This window comes from Prionailurus viverrinus, chromosome C1 (assembly GCF_022837055.1).
Source record: "Prionailurus viverrinus isolate Anna chromosome C1, UM_Priviv_1.0, whole genome shotgun sequence".
In the NCBI taxonomy this organism is placed as follows: Eukaryota; Metazoa; Chordata; class Mammalia; order Carnivora; family Felidae; genus Prionailurus; species Prionailurus viverrinus.
In genome coordinates, this window is record NC_062568.1 from 134,265,409 (window position 1) to 134,286,088 (window position 20,680).

Below are 20,680 nucleotides of genomic sequence, written 5' to 3' on the forward strand. Positions count from 1 at the left end.
CTCAATCCTATGAACCGTGAGATCATGACAAGAGCTAAAATCAAGAGTCTGATGCTCAACAGACTGAGCAACCCAGGTGCCCCCAAAGACAGGTACTTTTAGCCCCATTTCACAGATGAGTTGTATGTATAACGTAGGTTGTGTGATTTCATCAACCTCTCATTGCTGATATATAGTGATTTCGTTTGGAATCTGGAGGTTATAAATGCAGAATGGTGTTTCTTTCCTTGGTGTCTCAACTGCTTCACATGGCAAGTACTTTAAAAATACCACTCAGTCTTCATTATTTCATCAACCAGTTCTGTTTTTAGTGGAGATTATCTAGACCTGCACTGTCCAATATGGTAATCTCTAGAAATGTGGCTGTTTAATTAACATAAATTCAGCTCCTCAGTTGCAGTACCCACATTTCAAGTGCTTATTAGCCACAGGTGGCTAGTGACTATCATCTTGGACAGTGGAAGATATAAATATTTACACTATTGCAGAAATTTCTATTGGATGGTGCTGGCATAGACATTTGATCTTTATCAATCTCAAGAACATTCAGATGAATTCTTGAACTGTAAATATTTTTTAATTCTATAGCATTAAAAGAAACCTAGAAAAAGTTATCAGAGCAAATTTAAGAAAATTTTACCTAGAAGTAGGAACTCTTAGTCTATTTGGAATCCTGTTAAGTTGCTTTTGAAGTATATAGCTTTCATGCCCTTCTTTGATTTGAACTAGCAGATCAGTTTCCAGCCCAATTATACAAATTGATAAAAATTGTCAGTAATTGATGGCAGAAGAGCTCCGGAAAGAGAATCACATTTTCTAGGTTCTAGGCCTTGTTCTGCTACTGACTAGTTTTAGAATATGGTTTAAGTCATTTAATGATTTTAAAATGAGGTGCTATACCAGATGCTATCAGTTTTATAATTCTGTGATTCCCAAAATTTGATTGGAGTTGGAGATTCTACATTGTTCTGAATATTGAAGAGTTCAGAGCTAGAGAAGACAGTTAAGTGTATGTCTTTATATAATGCATTTTAGAGGACATCTGCCTCCCACCAGTCTATAGAATTTTTTAATTTTTATTTATAAAAAAGTTTTTAAGTTTATTTATTTTGAGAGAGAGAGAGAGAGAGAGAGAGAGACACAGTGGGAGTGGAGGAGGGTCAGGGAGAGAGGGAGAGAGAGAATCCCACACAGGCTTCATGCTGTCAGCGCAGAGCCCAGTGCAAGGCTTGAACTCATGAACTGTGAGATCATGACCTGAGCCGAAACCAAGAGTCGGATGTTTAACCGACTGAGCTGCCAGGTGCCCCTATAGGATTTTTTAAAGGTGAATTTTATGATAACTATCTTAAGTGTGATATTTGTGAAAATTTCCCAAGTGAGAATGTGAAACTCATATTGCCATAGTTGTTGAGGAACTGATGACAGAAATAAGCATCTACCAAAGAGCTCTGTGGTAATATGAAAGATAAGTATGCAGTTTGTTTTTGCTCTTTTTATTTACAAATAAAAATGGAGAGTTTAATGTGCGACATCAGAGGACTTTGAAAACACATACTTAGATAGGATGACTGATAGAGTTTGCTGCTTCTCTGACCACTGTTTATTTCCAGGAGGAGGTTATCCTCTTCTCTTATATAAGTAGCACATGTGGAATTTGAAGTTTTAGATTTCTATCCAGTGCTATTAAGGTGCAGTATGAATAATTACAAGGCCAAATTTTACATTTTATATTAAAATGCTGAATGCACCCTGTTATACATATACTGTCTGTGTTTATATTTAACACTGCAGATTAACATATGTGCTGTATAAACTACTTCAAGTTCACAGCTGTCCCCCTGAGGAATAATATGTTCTGAATTCCAAAGAACAGAACATAAGTGTTCATAAGTGTTGTTCTAGTTCATAGTTCTAGTTCATAGAATAATCTTAAACTCTGTGGCATACCTCCTCATTTCCAGGTAAAACACCATTCAAGGAGGTTCAACAGTGATTTTGAAAGGTGCAAGGCTTTTTAATTAGATTAGAAAGAATAGTGCAAATTACTTAATTTTTCTGCACTCAGCACTTAGAAGGGTCCATTGCCACTGTAAAATATATTTTAAGGAAAATCAGTAGTTAGTCTAATACTTCTTACATCTTCTTTATTATGTAACATTATTTTAAGAATGGATTTTAATAAAAGTTTACTGTTGTGACAATGGTGCCTTATTTTATTTTGTCCTTTATTTTTTCAAATGTTTGTTTATTTTTGAGAGAGAGAGAGAGCAGGGGAGGGGCAGAGAGGGAGAGAGAGAATCACAAGCAGGCTCCCCTCTGTCAGTGCAGAGCCCAATGCAGGTCTTGAACTCACAAACTGTGAGATCTTGACCTGAGCCGAGATCAAGAGTCAGATGCTTAACTGAGCCACCCAGGCGCCCCTGTTTTGTTCTTTAAATAGGCTAGAAAGGAAGATAAAACTTTATCATCTGTTTCAAATAAAGTTCTCTAATTAAAAAAGAATTTTCTAATTTAAGGGTGTATCACTTTTATTTTATAAAAATATAACTGAATCTTATAAGTGATTAACTCCTGATGAATTCTGTGTAGGTCCTGAATTTGGCAGAACTTTAGTCAGAAGAGTTATGTTAACTTTGTAAAGCAAATTTTTTTGAATAGGAGAAGTTAGATAAAAAGTTTAATGCTTGGGCACCTGGGTGGCTCAGGCTCAGTGGATTAAGCGTCTGACTCTTGCTTTTGGCTCAGGTCATGATCTCACAGTTCGTGAGTTCAAGCCCTGCGTTGGGCTCTTTGCTGACAGCATGGAGCATGCTTGGGATTTTCTCCCTCTCTCTCTGCCCCTCCCCTGCTCGCTCACGCGTGCTCTCTCTCTTTCTCAAATACACGCGCGTGCTCTCTCTCTCTCAAGTAAACTTAAAAAAAAAAATTAATGCCATTAACTAATACATTCAGTCGTGACAGGGAAGTTCTGCATAAATTTTCAGAGTTTCAATTGAAATCCTGTCTTGTTGATTAATTAAGATTTCCTCAGGTGAATATATAGGAGAATGTGTAAATTTATTTCAACAAATATCAATGAGTGTTAATTTTACCATTGATGAATATTTATATTTAACTTAATACTTAATATTTATATTAATATTTAACTTTCATCCTCTATATTGTGCCAGAAATTTTGTGAAATATTGAAAACATTAGGTTGCTAGTCTTAGATATGTCCTCCTACTGTGTTCTTTTAGAAGGAAACCTCTCCAGAAGTGATTTCTAATGGATAGCACTTAGGAGAAGTTCAGGTAAATGTTGATAGGTTATGACTTAGAAGTGAACATTTGAGGAATGAAGTGTGAAATATAGGTAGCTCATTCATGACACATGTATCAGCTCTTAGGAGACTGTTTTTTGCATTTGCCTAGAATGGTTTATATAATTTAACACCGTTTATAATAGTAACTGGCATATTTGATTAGAAGTTACAGACTGCAGATCACCTGTCATTAAGCTATAACTTCTTTAATCATGTTAATGTATCCTAGTGATCAAGAGCACAATTCTAGAGTTGGAACACTGAGGTGGAATCCTCATTCTGACACTTGCTGGTTGTATATAGCCTTGAGCAAGTTACTTACCTTCTCAGTGCCTCAGTTTCTACATCTGTTGAAAGGAAATAATAGTACCTACATCAGTGAGATGTTGTGAACATTAGAGTTCATATTTGTAAAGCTCTTACAATGAGTGTTTTTGAACGTCAGCTATTTATTTTATAATCCCCAAGTGGCTGGATAAAGAAAGCTGCTGTTCAGGCTTTGCTTTTATCATGTAAATTCAGAAGTCATTACAGCAAAAAAGGGGAGTTTCCTAGTGATATGTTCTGAAACTTATTTTCCTCCTTGTTTTCATTGCTTTCCCACAGAGGTTAAGCTGAATTAACAAGACTGGTTTTAAAAATTATTGTCAGTTTTTTTAAATCAAGGAAAACACCATGGGTTTTTCATTTATTTACTTAAGCATTTCCATGAAGTGTTTGCAATATAAACACTGTGGTATTGTGTTAATATATGAGAACCAAAAAATGGAGCTAGCTAATCTGTTTTCACTTGATAAGCTGAGTGAAGCCGAAAATAAGTGGCACAAATGAGTGAAACAATAAATTAAAATTCAAATTACCATATTACAGGGATGGTAGATAAACAAGCAAACATTGGGATACAGGAGTTTTACTCTTCTAGATAACTAGTATTAAGATTTTGGCTGAATGTTATAATACTGCATATTGAATATCTTTGTAGTATGAATTTCATTGCATTTACAATGTGGGCACTATAAAACTTAAAAATGGTCTTGTATTTAGTTATATGACTAAATTAAATACTATAACGTGATAAAAATAGAAATATTATAAAATATATCTTTAATAATAACTTTATTTCTAGTTAATTCATTAATTTAGAATTTACATGTAAAATGAAATTGAAACTTAAAGGTCTCTTTTCCATTAGCCAGAATATTGTAGGACCTTGCTGTAAGTGTATTTGTTGAATGTAGTTCTATGTGAGACAAATCTATTGTCAAAGGTATTTAGTTTGGCTTACAGGTTTAACAGAAATAATAGCTATTTATGTGTATTAAGTCAGTAAAACAGTTTTGTTTTTGTTCATTTATTTGACATTCACAATAACACGGTAGCTAGAACAGTGTTCTTACTAATTCTGTTCTATGGATGATAAATCAGGGATTAGAGAAACTAAGAGTTAGTTGCATATGGTTATTTCAAGGAAGTGGAAGATCAAGCATTGGAACCCAGGTTTCTTGATCTAAATCTATTCTTTTTTTTTTTTGAGTAGGCTCCACACCTGATGTGAAAAACCCTGAGATCAAGAGTTGCCTGCTCTATTGACTGAGCCAGCCAGGCCCCCCCCCCCCCCCCACCCGAATCCATTATTTTCTATCACACCAATTAGCCACTTACAGCTTTCTTTTGTATTGGGGAAGAACAGTTACTAACCTCATTTGCTTTGCTCATTACTGCGACTGTTTTTGGGGGGCGGTGGGGGGGGTGTGGAGTGGGAAGAGTACTGTTGGTGAAAGAGCTGCTTAAATTCCTTAAGCCCTTTTTACAAAGTTGTATTTTCAGTTTAAGAGGCTTTTTGCTTCATAAAAATAACATGAGATAGCTTTAGTCTATTATAAGGGGAAAGAACATTTGGTAAAAATGGAACTTCTTTTTTTTTTTACCACTTATAATACATAATTAAGAGCTTGCTAAATTATTAAGTCCCATTTGAAGTATTATCAGGACATACTGATGTTCTAGTAGTTGACTCATCTACTCAGGAAAGGTTATGAATCCTTGTAATTAACATTTCTAAAAAGTAGCTATCATGTTTATTTCTGTTGATTTATAGGCTTCAGAAAAGTGTTCAGTTACAGGAAATTGGAATTACAGGGTAATTTGAGACACTTCTGAAATTTATTACTAAAGAACTCAGTTACTGTTTTTTATAGTTTGATTTGAAACAACTTCAATATCTATTTATAAAGGCTTCCTTATAGGAAAAAAAGAATTTCAAGTTGATAAAACATTTATGCTAACAGTTATTGGAATGTTTTGCAGTGACTTTTAAGAAAAACCATGGTAGGGATTCTTAAGACCTCTTAATACTGTTAAAAATTATTGAGGATCCTGAAGATTTTTCTTTGTGTGGGCTGTATCTGTTACTATTTATTGTGTTAGAAATTAAAACTAAGAAAATTGAAAAACATAATAGTTTTGAAATATATTTAATTCCACATATTTAATTTCCTTGGCTCTGAAAAGTCCAGAATTTATTACCTTAGTTTATTTAGGCACTTAAGCCATTAGTATCTTGTAGTTCTTGCTTAATACCCAAAACTAATTTTGAATATTGATGGTTGTTGACACTCCACAATCAAGCTCTTTTGACCTGAGATCTTAAAATAAGTATTTTTACAGCATTCCCCAAGTGTATTAATATCTGTAGATTTTGTTGTGAAACATCAAGAATACAGGACAGAGATAACTGGCTTTCCTTTCTCTTTTTTAGGACTAACATAGGTTAGGTTTTATGATATTAGATAATCATTCAACCTTGATTTTGATAAGTAGGCAGCAGTATTACCATTAACTAGCTTTATTTTGTTTTTTATATGTTATTTTTTTTAAGCTATTCAAATTGTATTATTTTCCAGAAGTTTGTTTTATTTCAAAGCTATGAGGTTCCATTTCAGACCTAATCTATGTTATTAACCTGTTTCTACTATTGCATACACTAATAAAAATAGCTATAAACATTTATGGAGGGCTTACTATGTTCTGGCCACTGTTCCAAGTACATTATGTGTTTTAACTCATTTAATCCAATAATCCTATAAAGTAGCTACCATTATCTTCCTTTTATGGATGAGGAAACTGAGGCACCGAGAGGTTAAGTAACTCACCCAAGGTTTATGAACCATGGAACTGAAGCTCAAATTCAAGCAATCTGGTTCTAGAGATAATGTTTTTAACCAACCACTAAGCTGTATTGTTTCAACCAAGTAAACCTACTGAATGAGCTAACATACACAATTATGAAACAGACCATATAGTGATCATTTAAGATAATTCTTTAAATTGCATACCACATTTTCCCTAGGAATTAAAATAAATGTTTAATTATAAAAGTAACATATATTTATGGGGAAAATTCCAACAGTACATAAAATTCCTAATATTTCTTGCCCATTTGTATGTCATTTTTTAAATAGACCTTATTTTTTTTATTATATGTATATTTTTAATTAATTTATTTTTTTTTAATTTACATCCAAGTTAGCATATAGTGCAATCTTGTTTTCAGGAGTAGATTCTAGTGATTCATCCCCTGTGTATAACACCCAGTGCTCATCCCCAGTGTCTTCCTTAATGCCCCTTACCTATTTAGCCCATCCCCCCCACCCACAGCCCCTTCAGCAACCCTCAGTTCTCTGTATTTGAGTCTCTTACGTTTTGTCCTCCTCCTTGTTTTTATATTCTTTTTGCTTCCCTTCCCTTATGTTCATCTCTTTTGTATCTTAAATTCCTCATATGAGTGAATTCATATGATATTTGTCTTTCTCTGACTTATTTCGTTTAGCATAATACTTTCTAGTTCCATTCTCGTTGTTGCAAATGGCAAGATTTCATGCTTTTTGATTGCCAGCTGATACTCCATTGTATATATATACCACATCTTCTCTATCCATTCATCTGTCAATGGACATTTGGGCTCTTTCCTTACTTTGGCTTAAATAGACCTTATTTTTAGAACAGTTTTTGATTTACAGAAAAACTGAGAAGATCGTATAGAGAATTCCCATATATTCTTATACCCAGTTTTCCTTATTTATTAATATCTTACATTAGTAGAGTACATCTGTTAATGAACCAATATTTGATACTAATGATGCATTCTTATTGATTAAAGCCCATAGTTTATTCATATTGCCATAAATTGTTCCTAATGTTGTTTTTCTCTTCTAGGATCCTATCCTATTACATTTAATTCTCATGTCTCCTTAGGCTGTTCGTGATTGTGACAGTTTCTCAGACTTTCTTCACTTTGGATGACCTTGACAGTTATTTTATTTTATTATTTATTTATTTAAATTTTATTTTTATTTTTAAAAATTTACATCCAAATTAGCATATAGTGCAACAGTGATTTCAGGAGTAGATTCCTTAGTGCCCCTTACCCATTTAGCCCATCCCCCCTCCCACAACCTCTCCAGTAACCCTCAGTTTGTTCTCCATATTTATGAGTCTCTTCTGTTTTGCCCCCCCCCCCATTTTTATATTATTTTTGTTTCCCTTCCCTTATGTTCATCTGTTTTGTCTCTTAAAGTTCTCATATGAGTGAAGTCATATGATTTTTGTCTTTTTCTAATTTCACTTAGCGTAATACCCTCCAGTTCCATCCACGTAGTTGCAAATGGCAAGATTTCATTCTTTTTGATTGCTGAGTAATACTCCATTTTGTGTGTGTGTGTGTGTGTGTGTGTGTGTGTGTGTGTGTGTACACACCACATCTTCTTTATCCATTCATCCATCGATGGACATTTGGGGTCTTTCCATACTTTGGCTATTATTGATAGTGCTGCTATAAACATGGGGGTGCATGTGTCCCTTTGAAACAGCACACCTGTATCCCATGGGTAAATGCCTAGTAGTGCAATTGCTGGGTTGTAGGGTAGTTCTATGTTTTGTTTTTTGAGGAACCTCCATACTGCTTTCCAGAGTGGGTGCACCAGCTTGCATTCCCATATTTATTTATTTTTTTAATGTCTATTTTATTTTTGAGAGAGAGACAGACCGTGAGCTGGGGAGGGGCAAGAAGAGAGGGAAACAAAGAATCTGAAGCAGGCTCCAGGCGCTGAGCTGTCAGCACAAGGCCGGACATGCGGCCCCAACCCACAAACCATGAGATCATGACCTGAGCTGAAGTTGGATGCGTAACTGACTGAGCCACCCAGGCGCCCTGATGACCTTTACGATTTTAGGGAGTACTAGTTTTTTTGTAGGATGTACCTTGATTAGAATTTGATGTTTTTCTCATGATTAGATTGGGATATTGAGGAGGAAGATAACATATGTGAAGTGCCATTTTCATCATGGATCATGTCAAGAATAATTACTATAAACGTGGTATATCACTGTTAATGTTGACCTTGATCACCTGTCTTTAATAGTAAAGTTTCTCTACTTTAAAGTTACTCATTTTGTTCACCTTTCTCTACTGTATTCTTTGGAAGGAAGTCACTATGTGCATGCTCCACCTCCTTGAGGACAAAAGATCTACATAAATTATTTGGCATTCTTCTATACAAGAGATTTGTCTCTTCTCTTTCACGTGTTAATTTATTCATTTGTGTCAGTATGTGCTCATTTATATTTATTTTATATTTTGGGTTATGATCCAGTACTACTTTATTTGTTGCTCAAATTTTTCTAGCTTTGGCCATTAGGAGCTCTCTCAGTTGGCTCCTTTGTGCTCTTGGCATACCTTATTCAGTGTGAGGGTTAGTTTTTCTAAGCTCTTACTTTCTGGTTCTACTGGATCCTTCTAACTCATCTTGCATGTTTCCTTCCCCGGTCCTAGGGTCATCCCTTTCTCTAAGAAGCCCTGGTTCCTTTTCCTTTTATTAGAGAACAGTATTAGAAACCAAACTCACAGTGATAGGTTTCATTTCCTTTAGGCCCTTTCAGTGGACAGATCAAAGAAATGTATGTGTGTATACTAACCTGTGTAAATACACATATCTATAAACATTTCTATATTAGATACAGCCACCTGTGTCTGTATTAAGCTAAACATGAATTCGTTTTTTAAAGCTTTTATTTTTAAATGATCTCTATACCCAACGTGGGGCTTGAACTCACAACCCCAAGATGAAGAGTTGCATGCCCTACTGACTGAGCCAGCCAGGTGCTCCATAAACATAGGTTTATGAAGCATCCAACTGTAATCTACCACAGTATGGATCCTTATAGCCTCCTTCTCCTGTTTATTTGTGAATTTCTGTGCCAACAGTGAGATTCCTGGTTCCCACCATCCACCATCCATTTACCCAGTTGTTCAATTCCAGTACATATGTATAACAACATCAGAATCATTAACCAAAGCCTCATTGGAAGCACTTTGTCAATACAATAGAGTATAATACTTTTGTGCGTTTTGTTTTCTTTTAGTCTTATAGACTCACTCATTCTAAGGCTACTTAGGCCAGCACCTTTAAAATTAAAATTTATTGGATGAATGAGTCATGTTTTCTCCTGAAGGTACTCTGTTCTCTCTGCTTCCATCTCTCCCTGAACTATTGTTTGCCTCTTCCTGGAATACTCTTCACCCTGATAGATCTACCTCCCTACCTTGCCTACACCTCTTATACATATTTTTTTTCTCTTGATAGTGTAGTTAATGAATGGAATATTTGGTAGATGGTGGTAGAATTTTTCATTTTTGTTTTTTAATCTAAAGACAGTTTTTCTTTCTGATGGTTATCTTTTTAACATTTCTGAAAAATTTGTATAAGATGACATTGTGTTTAAAAAATGGGTTTTGTTTGCTTTTTAAGCTATTTCAGTAGGGAGGCAGTGTAACATTAAGAGCATGGCTTCTGTAATTATACTCTCTGGGTTCAAATTCTGGCCCCACAGTTTAGTAACTTGGGGAACTTAGGTGTACCTCAATATTCTCAACTGTACAATAGGTATTTTAAAATTATCTACCTAATTAGATTGATATGAAAGTTAAATGAGATAATACCTTTTTAAGTGCTTTTAACAGTGCCTAGCACCTAGGAACCCCTTAATAAATGTTAACTATTATTAAACTAGCGCTATATGTAAGGCTACAGAAAGGAATATTACATCAGAGTATTGCATTTAAGGTGGTTGTCCTTTTAGATGTTTGAGGATTACTTGAGGGATTTCAAAGTTTAGGGTGATTATACGTTCTTATTTGCCTGGGATGACAGTCCAGGAATATGCCTATTGTGCTGACACGATTATGGGTAGCATTACCCTTTTTACTTGCTTAGAGTGTTTTGGTTTGAATGATAATTCATATGGTCACCTTATTTCCAGGGATTATAAAATCCTGCCTGCCTCCATCTGCCCAGAGTTGGTATAAATGAGCAGAGCAGGCTTGGGGTAGACAGGTAGAGACTGGGAAGAAGGGGGTACCCAAGAGAGCAGTGCTGCTTTGTTACAGCTGCTTATGGCCAAGGAGGATGTGAGCCTGCTATAACCAGATTTTGAGTTTTCAAGAGTAAATTCCAGAAATCTGGAATTTTTGGAATGATGTCTCAATTTTTCATCATTGGCAACAAATTCGATTTTCCTAAAAGCACACAAATTCATTGAACCATATAAAGATCTGTGTATTTTATCATATGCAAATTATATCACAGGTTTTTAAAATGGGCAGGTCAAATGGTAGTTCTTATATGACTTTTAATCTAATAATTACCTAATGCAAAGAATCAATTCTAATGTGGAAACTTGACATGTAAGTGTTCTTTAGTATTAGTTTATATACCAGGCATTGTTGAGCTTTAATTCTGTTACCATATATATTCTAAAGCATGTTATGGTTGAAACTATAAAACAGGAAAAACTGACCTCGAAGTTGCCTCAAAGGAAATCTGGAGACATATTTAGACTGGGAAAACTGAAAAAGGTAGTACTAACTTGACTGTAACTGAAATCTTTACTGACTTAAAACGATTATGAATTTTTGAAGGCTGTATAAACTATATATACTAACTGCAATGGTGAAAACACAAGTGAACGTATAGTGGGCAAAAATTGTGGGGCCACTGCTTCTACTTAAAGTGTGTTTCAAAATGATCTGTCATAGTTTGCATTCCTGAAACCTGGTGGGAAACAAACCTTTTTTTTTTCTTTAAGATTGCTTTAAAGAAGTCATTCATATACGTCTGGATGAACTCCTCCGTGTTTTAAAATCTGTAATGAATAAACATCAGAACCTCAATTCTGTTGATCTTCAAAATGCTGCAGAAATGCTTACTGCAAAAGTAAAAGGTAAGAAAGATCTATTAAATGTGGGTGGTGTGGGCAAAAGGCATCCAAGTGATACATTTTGGTCTATAATGACTATAGTGCCATCTCCCCATGTGGTATTGGTATCACGTGTCAGTAGGAGTTATGTATACTTTGATATGTGGATATTCCCACGGAGTCACACCTAAAACTCTTTTCCTTTCGAAAATTAAAACTTATTTGGCAGGAAGCAGCCTAAAAATACTACCTGAAATAAATTAAACAAATGATATTTAAAATTTTTGAGTTTTTTGAAAGAGGGCATGCTCTTTTGAAGTAGGTCATTAGTGTACAAAAGTCTTTGTTTTGTGAGGACAATTGGTGCTGGAAAATGGTAATTTGTAGCAACTCCACTTAAAGGAGGGAGGTGAATAGAGAAAAAGACTTTTTTTTAATGTAAAAAAAGTGAAACTAATTATATGTATGGATAAATACACACACGTGTATTACATATAATAAAGAATCAAGAATTAGGATTTATCCTCTAATGAAAGGACTTGCCACCCAAAGTGTTAGAATCTGTTTTTCTGGACTACAGTATATAAGAAGGATTGAAAGTGAAGGGAGTATTTGAGAAGAATGAGACGGAATTCAGTTAGGAGATTAGTAGAAATAAGGGACTGGATGTGGATTGGCAGTCTGATCTAAGGCAGAAGCTTGAGTGTGGTGGAGGTGGAATGTGGTTGTTCTAGAGGAGGGGATGGATACTGATTTGATGAAATGCAGGATGTTGATGATTAATGTGAGTTGAAGAGGCAGACTTGAAAGGTGTGGTGTCTAGGTGGTAATGGAAGAAGGTGACCAACTCAGACTGTGCAGAGTAAATACAGGCTGAATAAGAGATCCCAGGGACAGAGAGAGGATGAACACCTAAGAAGTAAGGAGATGGTCTGGAGAAAGATGTCATGGAATTTTAAATTAGAGTACAAGAAGTGATTGTCAGTGTTATATGTCACTTACAAGTAATATGAATTCAAGTAATGTAATTGTAGAAAGTGATTACCTGCAGGTTGAGTAAGGAAAGGAAAGGATTCTTGGGGGCAGGGAAATTACTGTACTGAGTCTCAGAGGTTGAGTGGGCATTTTTGAGATGGGGTGGTGGAGGTTGGGACTGTGATTTGGGGCACTTGCACGAGAAATCTGGATGTGAAGAACATGGTGCAATTGGTGAACACACTCGTATCTAGAGAAGGCAAAGGGCAAGTGTCAAGGGATGAGTGAGGCATGAGGACAAAATAAAAAGCTTGTCAATAAAATATGGTCCATATACCTGAGGAACACTTCCTCTGTTTTTTGACATAGATGTATTGTGTTTGTGTGGTTCTTTTTTTTTTCCCCCGTATTTCAAACATTGAGAAACATATAGATGGCTTTAAATGAGAAAAATGGGTAGTTTCTGTTGCGACTTTTAAAAATGTGCTTGGTAACCAAATTTGTTTTTAAATAGATTGTTTATAAGTGTCATTTAACTTAGATAGGGAAATTTGCGTCTATAGATAGTAAAATTTCCATGCTTGGAAATAGCGACCACAGTTCATTCAATTGTTGTCAGTAGCTATTGTGTGCAGTCAGGATGTCCTGGGGAAGGAGTGTGCCTGTGTATAGTTGGTGTCCACATTCCAGAAACAGACTTGAAGAAAGTGGCCTCTCAGCTGCCTTGGAGATCTTTTTTCCTTTGAGGTAAAGCAATCTTTTGAATATTATCTCCCACTATGAGTGTCTTTACCCTTGGGATTATTGTTACAATTTTACTTTTGTGTTGGGTGAAATTTAAAAGATTACTTTTTTGTTCCTAAACTTCTGTTTCAGTATGCCCCATGAGATTAGAAAATTTTTTAAATTGTGTTTTCCTTGGTATAAATTTATGTGTTTAAATAAAACCTTTCCAGCTCACTCTTATTGTTGAGGCCATCTAAGAACATCACTGATACCTCAAATGAAAAATATTCAGTGACCCGAAAAATTGAGGTCAAATTCAAACATACTTAATTTTTTCTTCTAATGATAATTTAATTTTAAAACCCTGGAAAGGCAAGGGGGAGGTAGAAACTATTTTTGAATCTCTGTTCTCTGGCAATCTAGATATTTTGCATATGCTATTTTAATATTTAAAAAAAACCTGTAAAAGCGTGTTTTTATTTCTATTTTAAAGGGGGAAAATTTAAAGAAAAAAGCTGTCATACATTAGGATCAGAAAGCTGACAGGAATGTGAAGATCATTTTGTTTTAAACCCGTGATTACATTTAAAAAAACAAAGGTGACATGACTTGTTCTGAATGTCTTCACTGTCGATGCATTTGACAAATATACCAAAACATTAAAAGATGACATACACAGAATGACTTTAGAATCATGGAGGTCTAATCTTGTTTGTGCTACTACAGGTGTTAATGCATAAAGTCTGTCTGCTTCCTCTGCATACTAAATGCATTGGAATGAAATTGGAATCTTTAACTCCTTTTACTTTTTATTTTAACTTTGGAATTTACCTTTTTAATAACTTTAAAAGAACATTTTAAAACTTTAAATTAAAAACTTTAAAAGATAAGGTTTTCCTCATTCATTCTAATAGTGATTTGTATTTCCTGTGTCTCCTCCTGTTTCCAAGCAGGAAGTTCAGTCTGACAAAATATTTGCAATATGGTAAGAGAGATACAGCTTATTTTTGAAGTAGATAAAAGACATCTTCAGCGCTCAGTAATTTGTTAGGTACTTAAGTATTTGTGTTTTCATGATTTATAGTTATTTTGGTCAGTCTGGTAATATAAATTAATAGGACTAGGACCATTTATTTAGGTTTTTCATGATCTGTATTTTGCCCTAGATTTAAAAATTGACAAAAAATTGACAAAAAATTGACAAAAAAAGCTTTTAATTACATATCTAAAATTGTAGAAGCCTCGTGTCTTCTTTCTGTTTTGAAAACTTAATTTTCTAATAGGCAGTACATTCAAATGGTTCATAATGCAAATGGCATAAAAGAGTATTCAACAGTGAAGTGTCTATTTTATCTCACTTAGCTACCCTTTCCTTTACCTGGATAAGCGACAACTATTATTGATTTTTTTGTGTATCTTTCCAGAGACGTGTTATGCATATATAAATGATACAATATGTTCTCTTCTTTACCCTCCTTTTTACACAAATGGTAGCCTTTTTGCTCCTTGCTCATTGTTTATGTTCTGTACATAAAGCATTTCCTAATTCTTTTGTTGTGATTTGTTCTGTTTTTTTCAAAGCTGCATGGTAATCTGTTATATTTATGTGCTATATAATTTATTTAACCAGTTCACTAATAGATGTTTGGATTGTTTCCAGTTTTTTTCTGTTACAATAATGCTTTGATGAATAGCCTTATTCATTTGTATTTGTATTTCTGATATTGCTAAACACCCTTTGCAGTGGTTCTGCCTTTCTGATAGCAGTGCTGAAAATGCTGATTTACTGCACCTTTGCCAACACAGTTGGTTACCACACTTTGTTATCCAGTCTAATAGTAAAAATTGGCATCTCGGTGTAGATTTGATTTGCATTTCCCTTATTTTGAGTGCAGTTGTCTTTTCATATGCTTTGGAGGCATTTATACATCCTTCTATGTGAGTTGACCCTTTTTTTTGATGGTTGGTCTTTTTTTTCTATTTTGATTTGTAGAAACTCTGTGTTAAGTGAAATTAGTCCTTAAACTTTGATGTAAGTTGCAGACTTCCTTTATCTTTTGATGTGCTTATGGTATTTTATTTTATTTTTGCATTTAAATTTATCAGTCTTGGGAACCTGGGTGGCTCAGTTGGTTAAGTGTCTGACTCTGGCCCAGGTCATGATCTCACAGTTCATGAGTTCAGACCCCACATCGGGCTCTGTGCTGTCAGTGAGGAGCCTGCTTCACATCCTCTGTCTCCCTCTCTCTCTGCCTCTCCCCAGCCCTCTTTCTCTCAAAAATAAACAAACATTAAAAAAAAGAATAAATTTATCAATCTTTTGTATGGTTCTTGGGTTTTAAGTAATAGGAAGGACTTCCCTGCTCTGAGATTATAATAGCATTCTCCAGTGTTTTTTTGTTTGTTTGTTTGTTTTTTTAAATTTTTTTTTCAACGTTTATTTATTTTTGGGACAGAGAGAGACAGAGCATGAACGGGGGAGGGGCAGAGAGAGAGGGAGACACAGAATCGGAAACAGGCTCCAGGCTCTGAGCCATCAGCCCAGAGCCTGACGCGGGGCTCAAACTCACAGACCGCGAGACCGCGAGATCGCGAGATCGTGACCTGGCTGAAGTCGGACGCTTAACCGACTGCGCCACCCAGGCGCCCCTCTCCAGTGTTTTTTCATTGAATGTTGTCATGGTGTCATTTACTAAATTTAAGTCCTTGATACATTCTAGAGTATCTACATGTCTGGCTTACTTATCACATAATTCATCTTTTCCTGACTGATTTGAGATGCCATTTTTATCATAAGTACACTAAACTGTCATATGTGTTTATATCCATGTTTGGACCGTATTATGTCCCACTGATTTGCTTAGTCATGTGCCAATACACACCATCTTTATTGTAGTTGTAAAGTATGTTTTAGTGTCTGAAAGGAGTAACTCCTCTTTCTATTACTCTTTTTGTTCAGGATTTTATTTTTCCATCAGGACTTTTGAATTGGCTTATGTAGTTCCCAAAAATATCTATGGGTATTTTTGAGGGGATGAGTAAGGTTTATAAATTCATAAAGTCATAATTAAAGTTATGAATTAAGGAGAAGTTATATACTTAGCATTTCTGAAAACATAGTATGCATTTCATTTCTTCAAGTTGTCTTTTATGTTTCTCAGAAGCAACTTAAGGTTTTCATTTTGTAAGTCTTACTGTTTTTGGTTTGTTTTTTCCCCTAAACATTTTTTCCCATGCATAAGGTGAAAATTTGCTTCATTATATCTTTTAATTCAGTGGTTTTCACCTGTGGTCCCTAATTTATGACATCAGGTTAGTGGATTGTGACCAACATTTTTAAAATACAAAAGAGAATAGAAAAGAAAAACCAGAATACAACACTATTGTATCAGATGTAAGGATGTGGGGTTTCTGGGTGACTCAGTCGGTTAAGCATCCTACTCTTGATTTCAGCTCAGGTCATGATCTCACGGTTCATGAGATGGACCCTCACATCAGGCTCTGTGCTGAGAGCACAGAGCCTGCTTGGAATTCTTTCTCTTTCTCTCTGCCCCTCCCCTGCTCACTCTTTGTCTCTCAAAATAAATAAATAAACTTAAAAAAAAAAAAAAAGACCTAAGAATGTTTCAGAAACTTTGTAGGTGTTATATAACTTATAACTATTATGTGTGTATGGTATACTTGGTCATGATATAATATGTATTTCTTACGCAAGGTTGTGGTCAAAAAAGTTTGAAAGTCACTAATAGATGATATGTATGAAAGCTATTCATGTGATTTCTTAAAGAGATACTAAATGTGCCTTAGTGCTTAGTGACTTAATAAGGAACCCAAGGGAGACAATTATTTAAACCTTGAGCAAAATTTTGATGGAATTTTGAAGAATGTCTAATAGGAAGAAGAGAGTGGAGACAGAGAAACCAGTTAGCAGGTTGTTAAATAGTCCAGACTAGAAGTAAAATTTGGCCTTTTGAACTAAGTGGCAGTGGGAATGGAAAGGAAGAAAATATTTTAGAGGCATCTTGAAAGTAAAGATAATGAGCTAAGAAATGTATGGAAAAGAGTTGGCTTAAAGGGCAGACTAGAAGAGAGGGTAGAGTTCAATTAGGACATGTTGAGATTATAATGCGGGTAAAGCCTGGGAAGCAGAAGGAATATATCAAACAGACCATTGGAAGTGTGGATCTGGAGCTCAGAGGTTAAAACTAGACAGGTAGTTTTTAAGGATCCATTTACCTCAAAGATATGAAAGAGGATGTGATTCTGTGGGCATAATGTATAGAGAAGAGAACCAAAGTGAGAACTGCAGGCTGAGTGGAATGACTATTAAGTAAAATTGTCAATAGATAGATATAGAACGTGAGGGTACCATGTTCACTATCAAGCAGGGTACTCTAAGCGCTTGACATTTCTTTGAATAATACACCATTTTACAGACGAAGAAATTGCAGTGAGGTGATGTATCCAGAATAACTCCAGAAGTGGTAATGGTTAGATTTGAACTCTGGTCTGAAACTCTGAAGCCCTCTCCTTCTAGTTACTATCTATAACAGACTGCTTCTAACAGTGCAGAAGACTTCAAGATGGAAGCAAGTGGTTAATATTTGTAGTAGTAATAGCACACATTATTGACGATACACTTCCTGTATGCTAGACACTGTTAAATTTTGCTTGGATTATGCTATTAATCTGCACAGCAAATTTTTCAGGTCAATACTATATTGTTCTGTCAACTCTTACTTTGCAGATAAGGAAGCTGGGACATAGAGAGGTTTGCCCAAGGTTGCACACAAATTAGGTGGTAGAGTTGTTGAGAGTTGCAGAGTAGTCAGGTAGGATGAAAACTTGGGAGAAAAAAGGCCTCCAAGTTTGACCAATAGGTTTTTGTTGCCAGTGTTCAAAGTGGTTTTGAGTGAAAATAATAACTAACATTTATTGAGCATTTTCTGTGTAGCAGGCTCTGTTCTGAGTTCATTCAGTTTTTATAACAGTTCTCAAAATACATACTATCGTCCATATTTTATAAATAAGGAAACTGAGGCACAGAGCAGTTGTGTTATTAACTTAGTAGGAGACATAGTTAGATTTAACCTAGGCAGACTGGCTTCGGGACCCATCCTCTTAACCAGGCTCAGCAAACTACTTCTGGTGGGCCAAATCTGGCCTGCCTATTTTTGTAGATAAAGTCTTACCAGAGCACAGCCATTCTTACTCATTTATGTATCACCATATCTCATTCATTTATGTACGGCTCCTTTAGACCAAGTTGAATAGTTACAACCTACCATATGGTCTGAAAAGTCTAAACTATTTGCTCTCAAGCCCTTTACAGACAAAGTTTTTCAGCCTCTGATAACGATTAAACTGGATGAAAAGCCAAATCCTGGTGAATTTAGTTATGACCTATTTATAGAGGTTTGGCAGTAAAAAATAATAATAATAAATAAATAAATATTAAGTTGGATGTTAGGTTTAAGAGGAAATACGGTAAAATTAAAGTTTTTTCACATAGGAAAGATTTGAGTATGTTAGTAGCATAAGAAAAAATGTCAGTTAAATTTTTTTAAATCTTTATTTATTTTTGATAGACAAGAGTGTGAGCAGGGGAGGAGCAAAGAGGGAGACACAGAATTCAAAGCAGGCTCCAGGCCCTGAGCTGTCAGCACAGAGCCCGATGTGGGGCTCAAACTCATGACCTGAGCCAAAGTCAGACGCTCAACCGACTGAGCCACCCAGGCGCCCCAGAAAAAATGTCAGTTGAGTGAGAGATAATAAAACTATGGAGGAAGGTGGCCCAGAGTTTTGGAGAATGCAGGAGAGAGTGGGAAGATTTATTACTGGAAAGGAGCCAAAGACTTTTCTTTGAAACACTGAGCAGAAGAAAAAGAAAAAAAAAAAAAAAAGAGAGAAAGGATATTAGAAATATAGGGCTGTTTTGAATTGGAGACAAGGGCAATAATAGGAATTTTCATTGGATGGTTGTAATCTCATTCAAGTAAGGAGGAAGGCAAAGAAAGAAGATGTTCAAGTAAGTGTCTTTTCACTATTCACAATTACTTCTTAAATCTCCCAGTCATGTTTAGTGCTACGAAAACCATTTAGGAAAGAAACAATAATTGTAGAATTTGGTGTGGTGTTATAAGGTATTTTTTTTTCTTTAAAGTCTAACAGGTTAAGGTTAGGAAATATAAGTAGGCTTTACATTTTTGCTGGTTATAAGTTATTTTAAATATACATTATAAGTTACTATTTAAAGTTTACTTTCCAAGGGGGAAAAAAAAAAGAGGTTAGAGTGGGAGAGAGCCAAAGCATAAGAGACTCTTAAAAACTGAGAACAAACTGAGGGTTGATGGGGGGTGGGAGGGAGTGGAGGGTGGGTGATGGGTATTGAGGAAGGCACCTTTTGGGATGAGCACTGGGTGTTGTATGGAAACCAATTTGACAATAAATTTCATATGTTGAAAAATAAATAAAAAATAAAAAATGAAATCTTCAAAAAAAAAACACCTCAATATAAAATCCAAATAAAAAAAATAATAAAGTTTACTTTCCAATGAGATGTTTAAAGCAGGGTATAACTGATAATGCAATAAAGTACATGTATTTAAAGGACACAATTTGATCAATTTTGACATGCATACCCTGTGAAACTGTCACAGTTCAGATGATGTGTACCCCTTTGTAAACCCTCCTTTCTACACCTGCCTGCCTTTCATTAAAACTTTCTTTCTTTCTTTTTCTTTTTCTTTCTTTTCTTTTCTTTTCTTTTCTTTTCTTTTCTTTTCTTTTCTTTCTTTTCTTTCTTTCTTTCTGTCTGTCTGTCTGTCTTGAGAAAGGCATGGGGGGAAGGGCAGAGAGAATCCCAAGCAGATTCCACACTCTCAGCACAGTGCCTGACGCTGAACTCCATCCCAAGAACTATGAGATCATGATCTGAGCCAAAATCAAGAGTCAGATGCTTAACCTACTGAGCCACCTAGGCGCCACCCCTCCTTCATCAATTTTGATATGTTGTGTTTTCATCTTCCTTGTGTTCAAAACATTTTCTAATTTCCTTTTTTCTTCTTCAAGCTATGGGTTATTTAGAAGTGTGTTATTTAGTTTCCTGGTATCTGGGATTTTCCAGAGATCTTTCCGTTATTTCTAATTTAATTCCATCTAGTCACAGAACATTTTTTGCCTGATTTGAATCCTTTTAAACACATTTTAACTTGTTTTATGGCCCATTATGTAGTCTATCTTGGCAAATATTTAGTGTGTATTTGAAAAGACATGTGTTCTGCTGTTACTGGATGGAACGTTCTATAAATGTCTGTCTAGGAGAGGTGGCTGATAGTATCGTTGAAGTCTTTCATATCCTTACTGATTTTCCATCTGCCTATTCTGTCAATTATTGAGAGAGGGCTATTGAAATCTCTG

At 35.2% G+C, this 20,680-nt stretch overlaps 1 protein-coding gene across 4 annotated transcripts in view; it reads left to right on the plus strand.

The window, feature by feature from the left end:
- Positions 1-20,680, plus strand: part of ARHGAP29 (Rho GTPase activating protein 29) — a 67,037-nt gene that overhangs the window by 9,039 nt on the left and 37,318 nt on the right. For 3 of the 4 annotated variants that reach the window (XM_047870546.1, XM_047870548.1, XM_047870547.1), the window contains one exon: positions 11,450-11,584. In XM_047870546.1, coding sequence (XP_047726502.1) covers positions 11,450-11,584 — 135 coding nt within the window. Of the gene's footprint in view, positions 1-11,449; positions 11,585-13,157; positions 13,283-20,680 lie in introns of those variants that run through there. The other variant, XM_047870549.1, reaches the window with a different exon arrangement.